This window comes from Pseudonaja textilis, chromosome 1 (assembly GCF_049901715.1).
Source record: "Pseudonaja textilis isolate UNSWEBS1 chromosome 1, rPseTex1.2, whole genome shotgun sequence".
Taxonomy (NCBI): Eukaryota; Metazoa; Chordata; class Lepidosauria; order Squamata; family Elapidae; genus Pseudonaja; species Pseudonaja textilis.
Genome location: NC_141990.1, coordinates 79610786 through 79624245, shown reverse-complemented (window position 1 = coordinate 79624245; position 13460 = coordinate 79610786). Strand labels below are relative to the sequence as shown.

Here is a 13460-nt window from a genome sequence, read left to right as displayed (position 1 = left end):
GGTCCAAGCAGCAGATGGAGCAGAGGTATGGGGGTGAGGAGGCAGGTGATCCAGATAGGCCGCGCGGACCACAGTAAAGCCAACAGTCAGTGGGCTGGAGCGGGTGGCTGGCTGCAGGAGGCTCATCTTTGCATGGCTGCAGACAGAGGGAACAGCATGGGGCAGGTGGCAGGCAATCCCAATGTGCTATGTGGGCCACAGGCAAGCCGAGAGACACAAAGATGAGCTGCCCACAGCTGCCTACCCACTCTGTCCCACTGATTCTCGGCTTTTCTGTGGCCCATATGGCGCATCCAGATTGCATGCCTGTCGCCCCCGCCTCGCCTGCTGCTTGGGCAGGTTATTAACTCACTTGCGCTGCGCAGGCTACATCTGCTGCCGGACACCATCAACTCACACATACTTGCCACTTCCAAGTTTAAGTTCACTCTGTTATTAAGCTTATTGGATGGTGTTGGGTCAGTCACTCTCAGTCTAGTGTGGGTATAGGTGTCAGTTGAGAGGTACCCCTTAATGTACACTGTCTGGAACTTTTAAGGAAAGGCAGAATATAAATGCAATGTACCAATAAATAAAACAACTTGGGAATATAAGTTAATAGTGCCATTTTCTGCTCAAGATTACAGAAAATTACATATTCAAATATTTAAAGAACATGTGCAAATGCAACATATCTTAAAGTAACATCTATTGTCACATTATACAGCATTGCACGTAGATAAAAACTACCTTGCAGTGTTTTTAACGAAATGTTTTATCTACATGGATGGGTTGCTGTGAAAATATCCACAGAGGCAATTGAAGACTGATTACCAATTCCTTTCTAGCCACTTTTCTATGAAAAATTGCTCCCTAAACCTGTTCTTCTATTAATGTCATAAATAACGTGAATAAATATTTTTCCCCCACCATTGCTGGAATATCAGTTTCAGTTGCTGATTGACTGAGGGGCCGAGCAGCCTTTTTTTTTTTTTTTGTCCTTCAGTAAAGTCACACAATTCATGTTGACTTGGCCTGTATTTCTGTGTCTGCGCATGCTTGTTTTAAAGTCATCGGGTTCTTACATCACTAGGCACAGGTATCTCGCGTTAAATGCGCAGCTTATCTTGGATAAGTGTAATTGAAATTTCTATTTTGGGGGACAAGTGATTCATAATGCTGACATTGCCGAAGCATTTTGCAGACTAAATTAAGTACAGTGTGTCATTTTGATACTTTGTCAGCTGACACTCAAAAATGCTTTCCAGAAACCATTTTGTTTCCCATATAATAGTAAAGCAAGTAGTGTAACTCTGATTTCATGGATGAAAGTATAACATCCAAATCGCAAGAGGTAATTAGCCGCTTTCAGGCATTGACTTGAACATGTGATGGACTCTTGTGGTGGAAAACAAGGGGTTGCCCTGTTTTTTCTTCTGTCTTCACGCAATGAAGGAGGACTTCTGCCTTGAACATAGTTACTCCATGTAGGAATATGCAATTGTGCTGATAGCAACATTTAAGTTCTTCATCTATTCAGGCAAAAGTCTGATATATTATTCTGTTCTACTCTTTTGTGGCCAGTTAGTACAGCGCTGTGTCTAATTCTGCAGTGTATCCAGAATATTTTGCAAGCTAGTCCTTGAAGCAAGGTTAAAACTGTACTTCATTTATAGAGATTTAATAGAAAGGATGCTAGTCATCTTACACACAAAAAAATTCAGCAGTTTCAGGAGGAGGAAGCAGACTCCCTTTCTCTGGAAATATTAAACAGGTAGCTTTCTGACAGGGGTGTCAATCATTGCAGCTTCTTAAACTGAGCAGTGTTAGACTCATTGCTTCTAAGCTTCATTCCAATTCTAAAATGTAATTATTTTTTGTAGTGCTAAATGTGAAAAATCACTAGAGAGGTTTTTGGATTGGCAACTGTAAAGCAGCTTTATTAGGTCATGTTTAAAATAAAATCTTGATTGCAAAACTTAGTATATAGTAAGTAGCATTTATCTCATAAGACTGTTCCATTTAAATGAAATTGGAATATAAAACCTCCCGCCATAAAGTGAAAATTATGGAGCTAATAAATTATACTTCATTATTTAGGATTTATACTCAGTTTATTAGTTTGATACAATAGGCAAGTATTACTTGGCATGTTTACCATGTTAAGAGCACCTGCTGTATAACTAGCGATGCTGATCTTCTAGAATACATAATAATAATACATATAAATAATATAACTTGTTTATCCCCACATAAAGTGTTATAATAAAATCCTGTGAGTGTCCAATTCAGAGAGCAGCTGAAGTAGACATGTGTGCCATGAACTAGAGGCAAGAACAATGATTGGGAATGTACAGTTGTTAAAAAGTCACATTTACTAAATTTAGCAGATAATTTAGCAGGTAGCAAATGCTTTTACAAATGATTTATAACAGAAACAAACCCCAAATGGGTTTCTGTTTTTCCTGCTCATATTCTTCCATAGTTACTGCCCTGCTTAATTTGAAGTGACTTGTTGGCTTAATTATTACAAACTAACTTTGAAAATATTAATTTTGATTAATAGTATCCTGATTTCCTATTCCCATTTTCTAAGACTACATCCTTAGTGGATGAAAATGCAAGAATTCCTATTTCTTGATCAGAACATACGTTTACCCGTGATGTTTCTAACTATGACTACCAGATGTTTTTAAGAAGCTCAAAAGGCTGTTGAGGCTGTTTTCCCCATTAGACCTCTGACAATTCAGTTTATGTTGTAGCAAAGAGGAGACATTTCCTTTTTGTTTCCAATTTCCCCCCCCTCCCATCATGCAGTAAATTACAAAAAGTTTATAGTAACTGAAAAAAGATTTGTTCGTAACAAATACATGGTTAAACATAAGGTTATTTCTCTATTCACATGCCAAAGGAATAATTATAGTTCTTAAAACATGTATTTGTTTGTGATAGAGATAATTAGTGAAGGATGCAGGACGGAGTAAGAATTCAGAGTAGCGATAAACCATTTCTTGGTAGTGCCAAGAGTGAATCTTGGAGGAGAAAAGAGACATGGAAGAAGAGGAAAGAAATTTAAAACACTAAAAGACATGGAAGAAAAGAAAAAATATGAAAGAAACTAGAGTGAAAGTAGAATAACATATAGATGCAAACATATATGAACATATACAGATAGTCCTTGACTTACAACAATTCATTTAGTGACTGTTCAAAGTTACAAAAGCACAGAAAAAAGCCATTGGTAACTGTTTTTCACACTTCCAACTGTTGCAACAACCCCATGGTCACGTGATCAAAATTTGGATGCTTGGCAACTGATTCATATTTATGATGGTTGCACTGTCCCAGGAACCTGCTATTGTTTTTTGCGATCCACAAAAGTCGGTGTGGAAGCCAGATTCACTTAACAACCATTTCACTAACTTAATAACTGTGGTGATTCACTTAACCCACCTGTGGCAAGAAAGGTTGTAAAATGGGTCAAAATTCACTTAACAAATGTTTCATTCAGGAATGATGGGCTCAGTTGTGGTTATAAGTCAAGGCCCATTTATATTAAAGAATAGACTGATTAAATTTGATAGAAAGATCATGAAAGTCATGAGTAGGCTGAAAAATACTAAGTGTACAGGTGTAGAAGAGCTGACCGGAGGAATGTTAAAATATGAATGCAGTTTGTTTATGGAGTGAATTGCAGACTACATTTGTGCCCCACAATTGGAAGAACATGATTTTTCTATACAAAAGGAGAAATGGTAAAAATGAATGAATGAACACTTGTGTGAACTGTTTGGTAGAATTCTGACTGAAGCAGTTCAAAAGGGGACCATCCACATAATTTGGGACTTGCATAACAACTTTAGGTAAGGTAAGTCTTCAATAGAAAATATTTTCCCCAAATTTTGTGTACTGTCCTCTTTATCAGGTCGTTGAGAAATTCATGAATGTGAGAAATAAAGTTGACTCCGTGTGTGTGTGTGTGTGTGTGTGTGTGTGTGTGTGTGTGTAAAAGTTAACGTTCACTTTCAGGATGGTGGATTCAACTAGCTATTTCCATTTTTGAGGATGAAAATATAAGCTTACATTTTCTTCAGTCTTATTTCTGAACCATTAAATAAAAGGCTCCAGCAGCTGTCTCCTTTTCAATAGAATAAGCTATAAAAGTATTTTAAATTTAGCATCCCAGGTTTAATGACTTATTTTGCCCATGCTTTGTAGAAACATTATATCATGCAGTGCTGTTTCCTTCTTTGTCTTTCAACCCAGAAACTGGGCTGAATTTATCCTAACCAGTATGCCATAAATTATCTGGTCCAATCATGTCAGGCTCATTGAAATGCTTGAACTAAGCCTGAAAGTCTCCTTCACTCTTCAGGGCATAACTAAACAAGGGTCTTAATGACATACTAGAAAAAAAAACTTCCATATAGTAGTCTCTCCCTTCTGTCAACTTTAAGGCTCCATTCTTCTTTGTTCTTTATTCCTTCTGTTCACTGTTGTTTAATCCTAATACTTCTTTCTTCCACTCTTCCAGTACTTTAACTGACTTTTTGCCTTGAGCTTCATGGTCTTGTATATGACTCTTCTTTTTTTTTTTAACATAATGCCTGCTCTAAAGAGCTTTGGCTTTCAATTTATCTCCAAGATAAATTGATAACTAAAGATAACTAAATTACTATATTTCCCTTCTAGTCTAGAGCTAGCAGGCACAGTGGCCCTTCCAGGCACTATTTTCACTGCCTGTAAGAAAGTATTGGGTGAAATGAAATCCTAAGGGAATGCAAGAAGCTTAGTGTGCTTCGCATCAGTTGCGTAAGGGCTTTGACCCTCATTGAACTAAGGTGTGTTTTTAAGCATATCAAAAAATTAAACAAAAAAACAAAAGTAGGCCACTTCGAAGTGGCTTGGGTATTAGGGATTGGTTGTGGATGGTGATGTGGGAGAACATTATTAGGTAGGGGTGTTGTGTGAATGGTCCATATATTGTGACTTTTTGGAAGTTTAATTCTGGAACCAAAAATGTGTTATGCAAGCTTTGTTGTCTTCAGTTGCTTTCTGTCATTTTATCTCACTTTATTATATAGATGATCTATAGTGCATCTTTATGTGGTAAAACCCCTTCTGTGGGATGGGCTGTCCCTCTCAGATACATCCTGGAAAGTTTCTTCTAATATTCTTGAATTAAATTGTCTTTAAACCACCTTGGTTTTGAAAATTATTTAATTATTTATGAATCCTTATATGTATCCCAGAGAGGTTTTTTGCTCTAAAATATATTTTGCAAGTAAAAGTATAAGACGGCCCAAAATAATATTTTGGAAAATGCCTCTTATTGCTTATTTCAGGGATTTGACTTTTTCGAATCAGCGGGAACCTTTTGAATTTCCTTTCCTTGTGCAAATATACTGGATTGCTGGTACACGTTCCCTGAATATCAATTTGAGAATAAGTTCCAGTATAATGTCTTAGCTATAGCATTGTAGAGCTGATTTTTGAGATTGTAAGTAACTAGTTTATATCTGCGATTATGACATTAAATAACAATATATGACCCTCCAGGTGTTGCTAGACTACATCTTTCAGTAATTTACACCATTCTTTAGCCACCCCTGGTCTCAGAAGGTCTCAGGAGGAGAATAGAAAAGAGAAGCAAAAGAAGTAACTCTAGTATTTTAAGGTACTAGACACACAACCCCCACATCTATTTGCTTTCTGAAATTTGCACCTCTTGCATGCAAAACTGTTGGTGAGAGATTTGGGAGACCTTTCCTACATTTTAAAGCATGCAACTTGAAAGCCAAGTAGGGTCTCTTGCTTAAAAAAAAACAATAATGTATGTTCTGTTTAAATTTCACCGAGAACCATATTGAGTTTGAGGTAGAAGTTGAGGGTTATTCCCATTCTTTCCCTTCCATCCGTGATATTCCATTCAAAATCTGGACTGCATTGCAAATTTGATCCTTCAAGAAAGGAAAACTCAACTTAACCAAATTGCCAGTACTGTATATTTGATTCTAAGCTGAACTGGCTTTCTCCGCTCTTCCATCCTGCTTCATTGGTGGCAGCAATGTAGAAAAACAGGGAGAGTCTGGGTGTGTTTGTGTGTGTGTAGTTAAAGACAGAACTCAGCCAAGAATCATTATGTGTCCATAAATTTTCCAAGACCAGCCCCCCCCCCACCCCCCAATTCCGAATTCCTTTGGGGAAGAAATAGCTAATTGTAGGATAGCTAGTAGGCAACGAGAAATGATTGACTTAAGAGTTAATTTCAGCAAAGTGTAACAGAGAATCAGAAATGTGTTGAAGGATGCCTTACGTGGAGGTATTTGATGTTAGAACAAAATGGAAATTGTTTATGATTAAACATTGTCAAGGATCTTGCCCATGGGGACAAGCAGAATCTGATTATTATGGGACACAGTTTTAGATGGAGCAATATACAGAACTCAATTGTTTTGCAGTGTTAAGCACTAAAAGATCCTTCTTTGAAAACATTTTTTGTTTTGAGCTATTCACATTTTAGCTCTATCCCATGGAATAATCGGTTCTGCAAAGCAGATCTTCCATTCTTGTTCGGTTACTATATTTCTCTGTTTCATTCTCTGTGTTCAAGCAGTGTAGACTCTGATTCTCTCACCAGCATGATCTAAAATAGAAATAATTGTGTACTTTCCCTGATTCTACAGTGGCATACCTAATTTTGCTGTGCCATCTGCTTTTATTTTTAGTGCTCCATCCTACTCCCCTCTATTAGTGTCAATAAACTAAAAGGCAAGGCCCCGTCCTCTTTACCAGGAGGGCAGCTTGCCATCTAGTCTTGATCTTTGTTAACATATTTTTGCTGCTGTGCAATAGGGCACTAGTTCAAAAGGGTGATATTCAGAACAGAACTGTAAACGATGAGAAGTTATTTAGCAGGCTGGTACTTAAAAGCGTATCCCTCATTCCTCCTTATGCCTCATTGCAGTTTCCTCCTCATTTACAGAGAAAAGAGGGAGTTGGTAAGAGCAGTATGGATTAGCATGCAATTAGAGCCTTGTTAATTAAATGGACTAAAGCATCATGAACAGTTGCATCTTCCTCCTCTCTTTATAACACGGAGGGATCTGTTTCCTCCTTAAAATAGGGATGCATTTTCTTTGTTTCTCATTTGTTTTCTTGATCTCCAGATTTCTTTAACTTTGAATACGTCCAGATACTTACCACAGTGCCATGTTCATTGCATGGTTTGTACTGCTGTGGCGGTTTAGAGAATTGTGTTTTCTGATGTTTTCATGGGCTTTCTCTCTGCTGCTTTGCTTGTGATCCCATCTGTTCATAGCGTATTCAGTATTTTATTGAATAATTAATGGTGAGGGAAACGTTTTGTTCTTTTTGAAGTTTAGTGGGTTACATTATCTTTTCTTTGAATGATAGTGAATCATATATGGCTTGTCAACACAATACAACATAATTACATTCATGTAATTAAATTGGCAGCTCAAAACACTGGTGCATATGGGCATGAATGCAGACAAAGTGCTAAATTATTTCAGTTTCTCTGGAGTTGCTTGGCATTTCTGACATTCCAGGGCTTTATTGCATTCTGTTTTGCCTAAATTTACTGCAGCAAAGGTATCTGTATGTACTTTATGCATATTGATAGTCACCTAACAGTTGGGTTGGAAATATATAAACCAGGATAGACGTTAAATACTGTCTCTTTAAGGGAATGCTAAATTTGTAATTGGGTGTGGTTCCTCAAACGGCCATAAGATGGAGCCAGAAACATGGGTTGTTAGTTCTGTTGTTAGTTGCTAGATGTTCTGATGTTTGATGTTTTTTGGTTCTTGCATTTTTCCCTATTGATTGTTGCTGATCGTCGTTCTTCTTGGATTGCTGTAAGTCTGTTACTGAACTGTGTATGATACTGGACTTTGTTGTTTGGATTATCCCTGGACTAAAAATTGACTGCTTTAACCGTGAACGACTTGGACTGTTTGTTGAATCTTGCTTAACAGTTCACTGGAAGTAAAACCTACATTTTACTATTCAGTGTATCTGTGTGCTAGTCGTGTGTTATTCAACATCACTCTCACTACGTCTCCCTGTGTGCACTCATTCTCCTAATGGGGAATTACCTCAACACATATACAAAGTCCATTCTAATCATTGCATGATCCATCTCTTGAAGAAACTGATATGAAATTTTCTTTTCCTTTTTGATGGGCTACTAAATCCAAGTTGCAAATTTGCAATTGTCATTAGATGGTAGCAAAGAGACTCAGAAAGTCTTGAATTCTCTGCTGCCAACTAATGGTATCTCTGATATTTGCCATCCCAATTTGGTAGCCTTAACCCATACTTTTAAATACAGGTAGTCGTTGACTTAAAACAGTTGCTTACCGACTGACTTATGACCGTAATAGGCAGGTCATGAGTTACAATTGTCATAGGCAGGTTCCCTTTCAGTCATCAGTCGAGGGCCACCTATATTGGCAAAATATTGTTTGTATTTCCATTTTATCGTAATTGTTGCTATATGAAGTAGTAATACAAAGAAGGAAGCCAAGGTTCTCTTCCCTCTTCTTTTGGGCCATTAATAAGTTTAAGAACCACACTAAGTTTTAGGACAATATGTTCATCCAAGAAAATCATTTTATATGTATGCAGACATTTGTATTGGATGTTTTCTTCAGCCAGCACACACTGTACTGCATTGTAGACAGATGATGCTCAGGAAGGCAGGCTTTGAAGTAGCAGCCCAAATATTTGTATTACTTAACATGGGATTGTTTTAGCTGGAAAAGCCAAACAGATTTCCGGGAGTTTATATTTCCTGTCACTTTAATGAAACAATTATACCTAAATGAAAGAAAATACATATTTCTTCTTCTGATATCTAACTTTTCACTTTTTTAAAATATAGATTTCAATCATGTGCCTGATATTAATGGAAGTCTAAAAAGGAGCAACACAGATGGCATGTTGGACCAGATGCCAGAGAAGGAGAAACTTGATTTACCATTCAGGGTAAGAGAACTGCTTAAAAGTTAATGCAGAAAATAGAGAGAGAGATGGAAGGCATGTGGACTGCTTTTGTGGATGAAGTAGCACTAATTCTATACATGCAGACACACATCTATATGCATGTCCTTGGATACAGTTACATATATAGCAGTAGCATTTAGACTTATGTTCTGCTTCACAGAGCTTTACAGCCCCCTCTAAGCAGTTTACAGAGTTAGCATATTTCCCCCCAAAACGTAGGTGCTCATTTTACCCACCTCGGAAGGATGGAAAACTGAGTCAACCTTGAGCAGGTTGAAATCGAACTGCCGGCAGTCAGCAGACAGTTGGCAGAATTAGCCTGCAATACTACATTCTAACCACTGTGCCTTCATGGCTCTTATATTTCTCTTTGATTTGTTCAAGGCCAGTGTGGTGTAATAAGATGTACTAGAAACAGAGCACTATTCCATCCTCAGCCGTGAAAGCTCATTGGTTGAATTTTGGCCATTCTTTCTCAGTCTAGTCTACCTCACAGAGCTGATGTTATGAAGGAAAATAGGAGGCAGGGGCATTATGCTCTTGTACAAAAGAGGGAGGATATAAGTAATTAATTTCTTGAATCAATATTGTATAAGTAATACAAGATTGATGTAATGGTTAAGGTGCTGGTTTAGAAACCAAGAGACACTGAGTTCTTGTCTTGCCTTAGACATAAAAGCCAGCTGGGTGACTTTGAGCCATTCACTCTGTCTCAGCCCAATCCATTGCATAGGGTTGTAGATGTAAGGAAAATAGAGGAAAGAGTATGATGTATGCTTGTTGCCTTGACTTATTTATAAAAATAATAAAGGAGGAATAAAAATCTAATAAATAAATAGTAGAATTGTATATAGAATATAAACTACTGAAGTCTGGGGCTTGTATGTTCTAACTAATAGCACACTGCTTAATGCAAATCTTTAAAATCACAATGCTGTTACTGACTGAATGAGATCATACTCCTTGCATATTTACATCTGCTTTTTAAATTACTGTTAATACTATGTTGTTTGTGTGTTAATTGTACTGGAGAAATTGATTTATTTTTAAATATCAGATTCAGTTACTATTTTTTACACACATTAATGTTGTGAAAGTATCATTACCATCAGTGAAAAAAGAGTCCTTCTTCCATCTCAGGTTCTGTTTCTTTCTTCTCCATTATGCTTAAAACTGATGGAACAGCAGCAGCAACAACAACAACAAAGGAATTCCCTAAAGGAGATTAATTAAACACCTGGGAATTCAATATATTTAAAAATGATTAAGATTTCTACTAGAGGAAGTGGAACACTATTGCACTATACCACATTAAGTGTGAAGGGGATCAGGAAGAGGTTGTTACTAGACAAACGGCATGTTTTGAAGCAGAAAGTAAATTCTGATTTTACAGAACTGCCTTGATCCACTGCTTTTTCCTTCAAGACAAGCAGAGTCGAATTTATATCTGTAAGAACAGTTCGATATTATCCATACATTTCTGCTATATTGGCATTTATTTTTTGACAAGGAATTCCGAGGTTTTAAACCCAATCAAAAATATGCTTTTTTGAGTGCTTAAGTATCCTGATATGTGCTATGGGGTTATTATTGCCTTAAGACTCTTCATGTTTCAGCTGCATTATATGTTCTGAGACCCCCCCAAGTAAACTAAGGATCTAAACGTTAATAAAAGCTAACATAATGAAGCAATTCATATTTATATAGGAAAATAAAAACAAATGCAAATGAACAAAGATGAAAGAAATCAAAGGGAAAGTTAAAACTGCAAGAAAGAGGAAACTCAAGAGAAAAATAGAAGAGAAAAAGGAAAATGTGTGATTTTATACACACACATGTTTAAGATAATGAAGCTTATGCACTTAGTGTCTATATAACCTGTATTACAGCTATGTACCTGCTTAGTAATGGTAATAGTTTCTTAATTGATTAATGTTATGACTATAGAAAATAAAAGTAAAATACTGAATCAAATTCCAGGGTAAATACACCAAAGAAAATATAGTAATAAAATACATAAGTGGTAAATGCAAAGAATCAGAATTCAGATAAATACATCACCTTTACATGATTTCCCAATCTGTTCAATATACTTGATTGAATCCCTTCTCCAAGCTGCTCAACATCAAAACCTTTTTTCTGCAGTCTGCTTACAAGGAGCAGCTGTCTGAAGTACAAGTGGGTGATCTCACAATTTCTCTTTTATCTAGAAAGATTGTGCCACAGCCAGTATTCATTATATGACCGTGAATCTCCACCACAATGCTATCCACGTTCCTTCAGTTACATCTAGTCTGCCGTAAACCATCACCAGGAAGCAATTCGCATATTTAAACTCATATACAAACACTAGCCAAAAAGCCGGTCATTAAAATTCCATGTATGGAATTAAACAAAGGACCCAAAGCAAATAAGCCTTACTGCATCATTTATAAGACAGCATGTGCTAGTGGAATTGCCTCTAAAGCTTATTAAGAGAGATACCTCCAACTAAGAGATGCAGTTTTCTTTATGCATCTCAGAAAGGTGGTAGATTAATGCATAAGCAACACATGACATATACATACATATCCATAGGTAAAAGATCTCACATTACTAATGTATAACAGTTCAAAACACACTGACGATGTCCCTTTGAATGGTGAAAAAACGTTTGCAACCAAATTGCCAAGCTTGGAGCTCAAACCAACAGCCTAATGTATAACACTTTTCAGATTACTTCCCACATCTGTTTTCCTTCAGAAATCAAAAGAGAGAGGAGAAAAACAGTAAAACAATAAATTGGGAAGGAAAACTTCCAACCAAGAGAAACATTTCCCACTGCAAATCTATAGGATTGTTCTAATAAGATAACAAACTCTAGCCCTATATATCTATAAATCAACTTGATTTAATTGACTTCACTTATCTAAGAAGTGGTTTTATCCATACATGTACTAGTATTTCTGAAGGATTTGAAATAGCTCCTCCTCCTCCTCCTCCTCCTCCTCCTTATCCTCCTCCTCATCATCCCCGCCAGTGGAAAGCAGTCTCAGAGTTCTTTTTGGCAGTCAATTCATAAGGGTGGCTGTAGACTAGCTAGGGAAAAAGATACGGATTAGAATCTACATCTTAAAAAGAAAATATAAAAGAAGCTACTTCTTGAGAAATGTATCTGAAGTTTTGATGTATGTGATGCAACTTAATACATTGAAATGCCCCCTCCCCAGCTACTATGTATGTCAACTATAATGAGAAGGAAACTACAGAAACAAGTGTAAGCTCAAGGGAAGACAGGAAAGGAGAACTGACAAAGTTAATGAAGCAGAATCAATTCTTCCTTGGTTATTGCCCAATGGCATCAATAAGCAATTATTTAACATTTTTGTAAGGTTTATTTGCAATCAAATAAAAAGAAATATGAGTCAAAAAGTATTCCACCATTCAGATAAATCAGGGAAAGGGATTTGGCTATGGTTTTTTAAAATAAATCATCTTTATTTTACATTTTTTGTAATGTTCATAGACTTTGAATCCCATTTTATAACATGGAAACCATGACAAAATATTTGCATGAATTTTAAGCTATGGCAAAGTAGTCATAGTGATCTTCTTCTGCTTATGCCAAGATCATCGTTCTTGAATGACAAAGCAAATCCACATTTTAAAAGAGTTCATAATGGCCTGCTGCTCCAGTGGCCAGTTTGTCCTTGCCATTTTGGTATGGTCCAGATAGATATGAGAGCAAATGAGGTTGGGTGCCAATTCAAGTTGTAGGGGAATTAATTCAATTGAAAGATGATGGAAAAGCCTACATTTTTGCTTTTTTCTTCTTCTTTTTTTGTGCTTATCTTTTTAATGAAGTCAAAGTCATTTTGAAACAAGGACTCTCTTTGTGTATATATATGTGTGGGGAGGGGAGCTCCCCCCCCCAAGTTTAGAGTATATAAAAAAAATCATTTGAAGAAAACAGAGTCGCATTTATATCCCAAGGGTTATAAGCATAAAATATACTTTTTTTGTGCTTTTTAGGCTAAAAAAAAAATGAGCAGAGATTGCTTACTTTGGGGAAACAACCCAAAAAGAGCAGCAGAAATGAATGCATTACATGAAGATAAAAATAAAGGATGTCTAATGAGATATACTACGGCTGTCACATCAATTCTGTAATTCCACTCTGCTTTTTAGACATCTGTGCTTCTGGTTAAACTCTGCTCTAGCTGGTCAAAATGTTCCTTTTCAGTAGTTCTATAGGTGGCTTATAGATCTGCTTGACTGCAGCAAATTTTCAGTAGATAAAGAAGATGCCCATATAATGCTCAGTAAATGTTCAGGTCCCCGCCTGTTTTCCTTTGAAGCAAAGAGTTCCTATCAACTTCCATTCCTTCACCCTTTGTCTTTTCTGCAATGCCTTAAAACGCCACCACTTTAAAATAAGCTGAACTTGGTGGGGGGGCGCTAATTGCTGCCCA

At 36.7% G+C, this 13460-nt stretch overlaps 1 protein-coding gene across 2 annotated transcripts in view; it reads left to right on the top strand.

Moving 5' to 3' along the window:
- The window catches only part of TIAM2 (TIAM Rac1 associated GEF 2), a 74685-nt gene that overhangs the window by 31676 nt on the left and 29549 nt on the right, over positions 1-13460 (top strand). For both annotated transcript variants that reach the window (XM_026705033.2, XM_087939188.1), the window contains exon 14: positions 8888-8991. In XM_026705033.2, coding sequence (XP_026560818.2) covers positions 8888-8991 — 104 coding nt within the window. The remainder of the gene's footprint in view (positions 1-8887; positions 8992-13460) is intronic.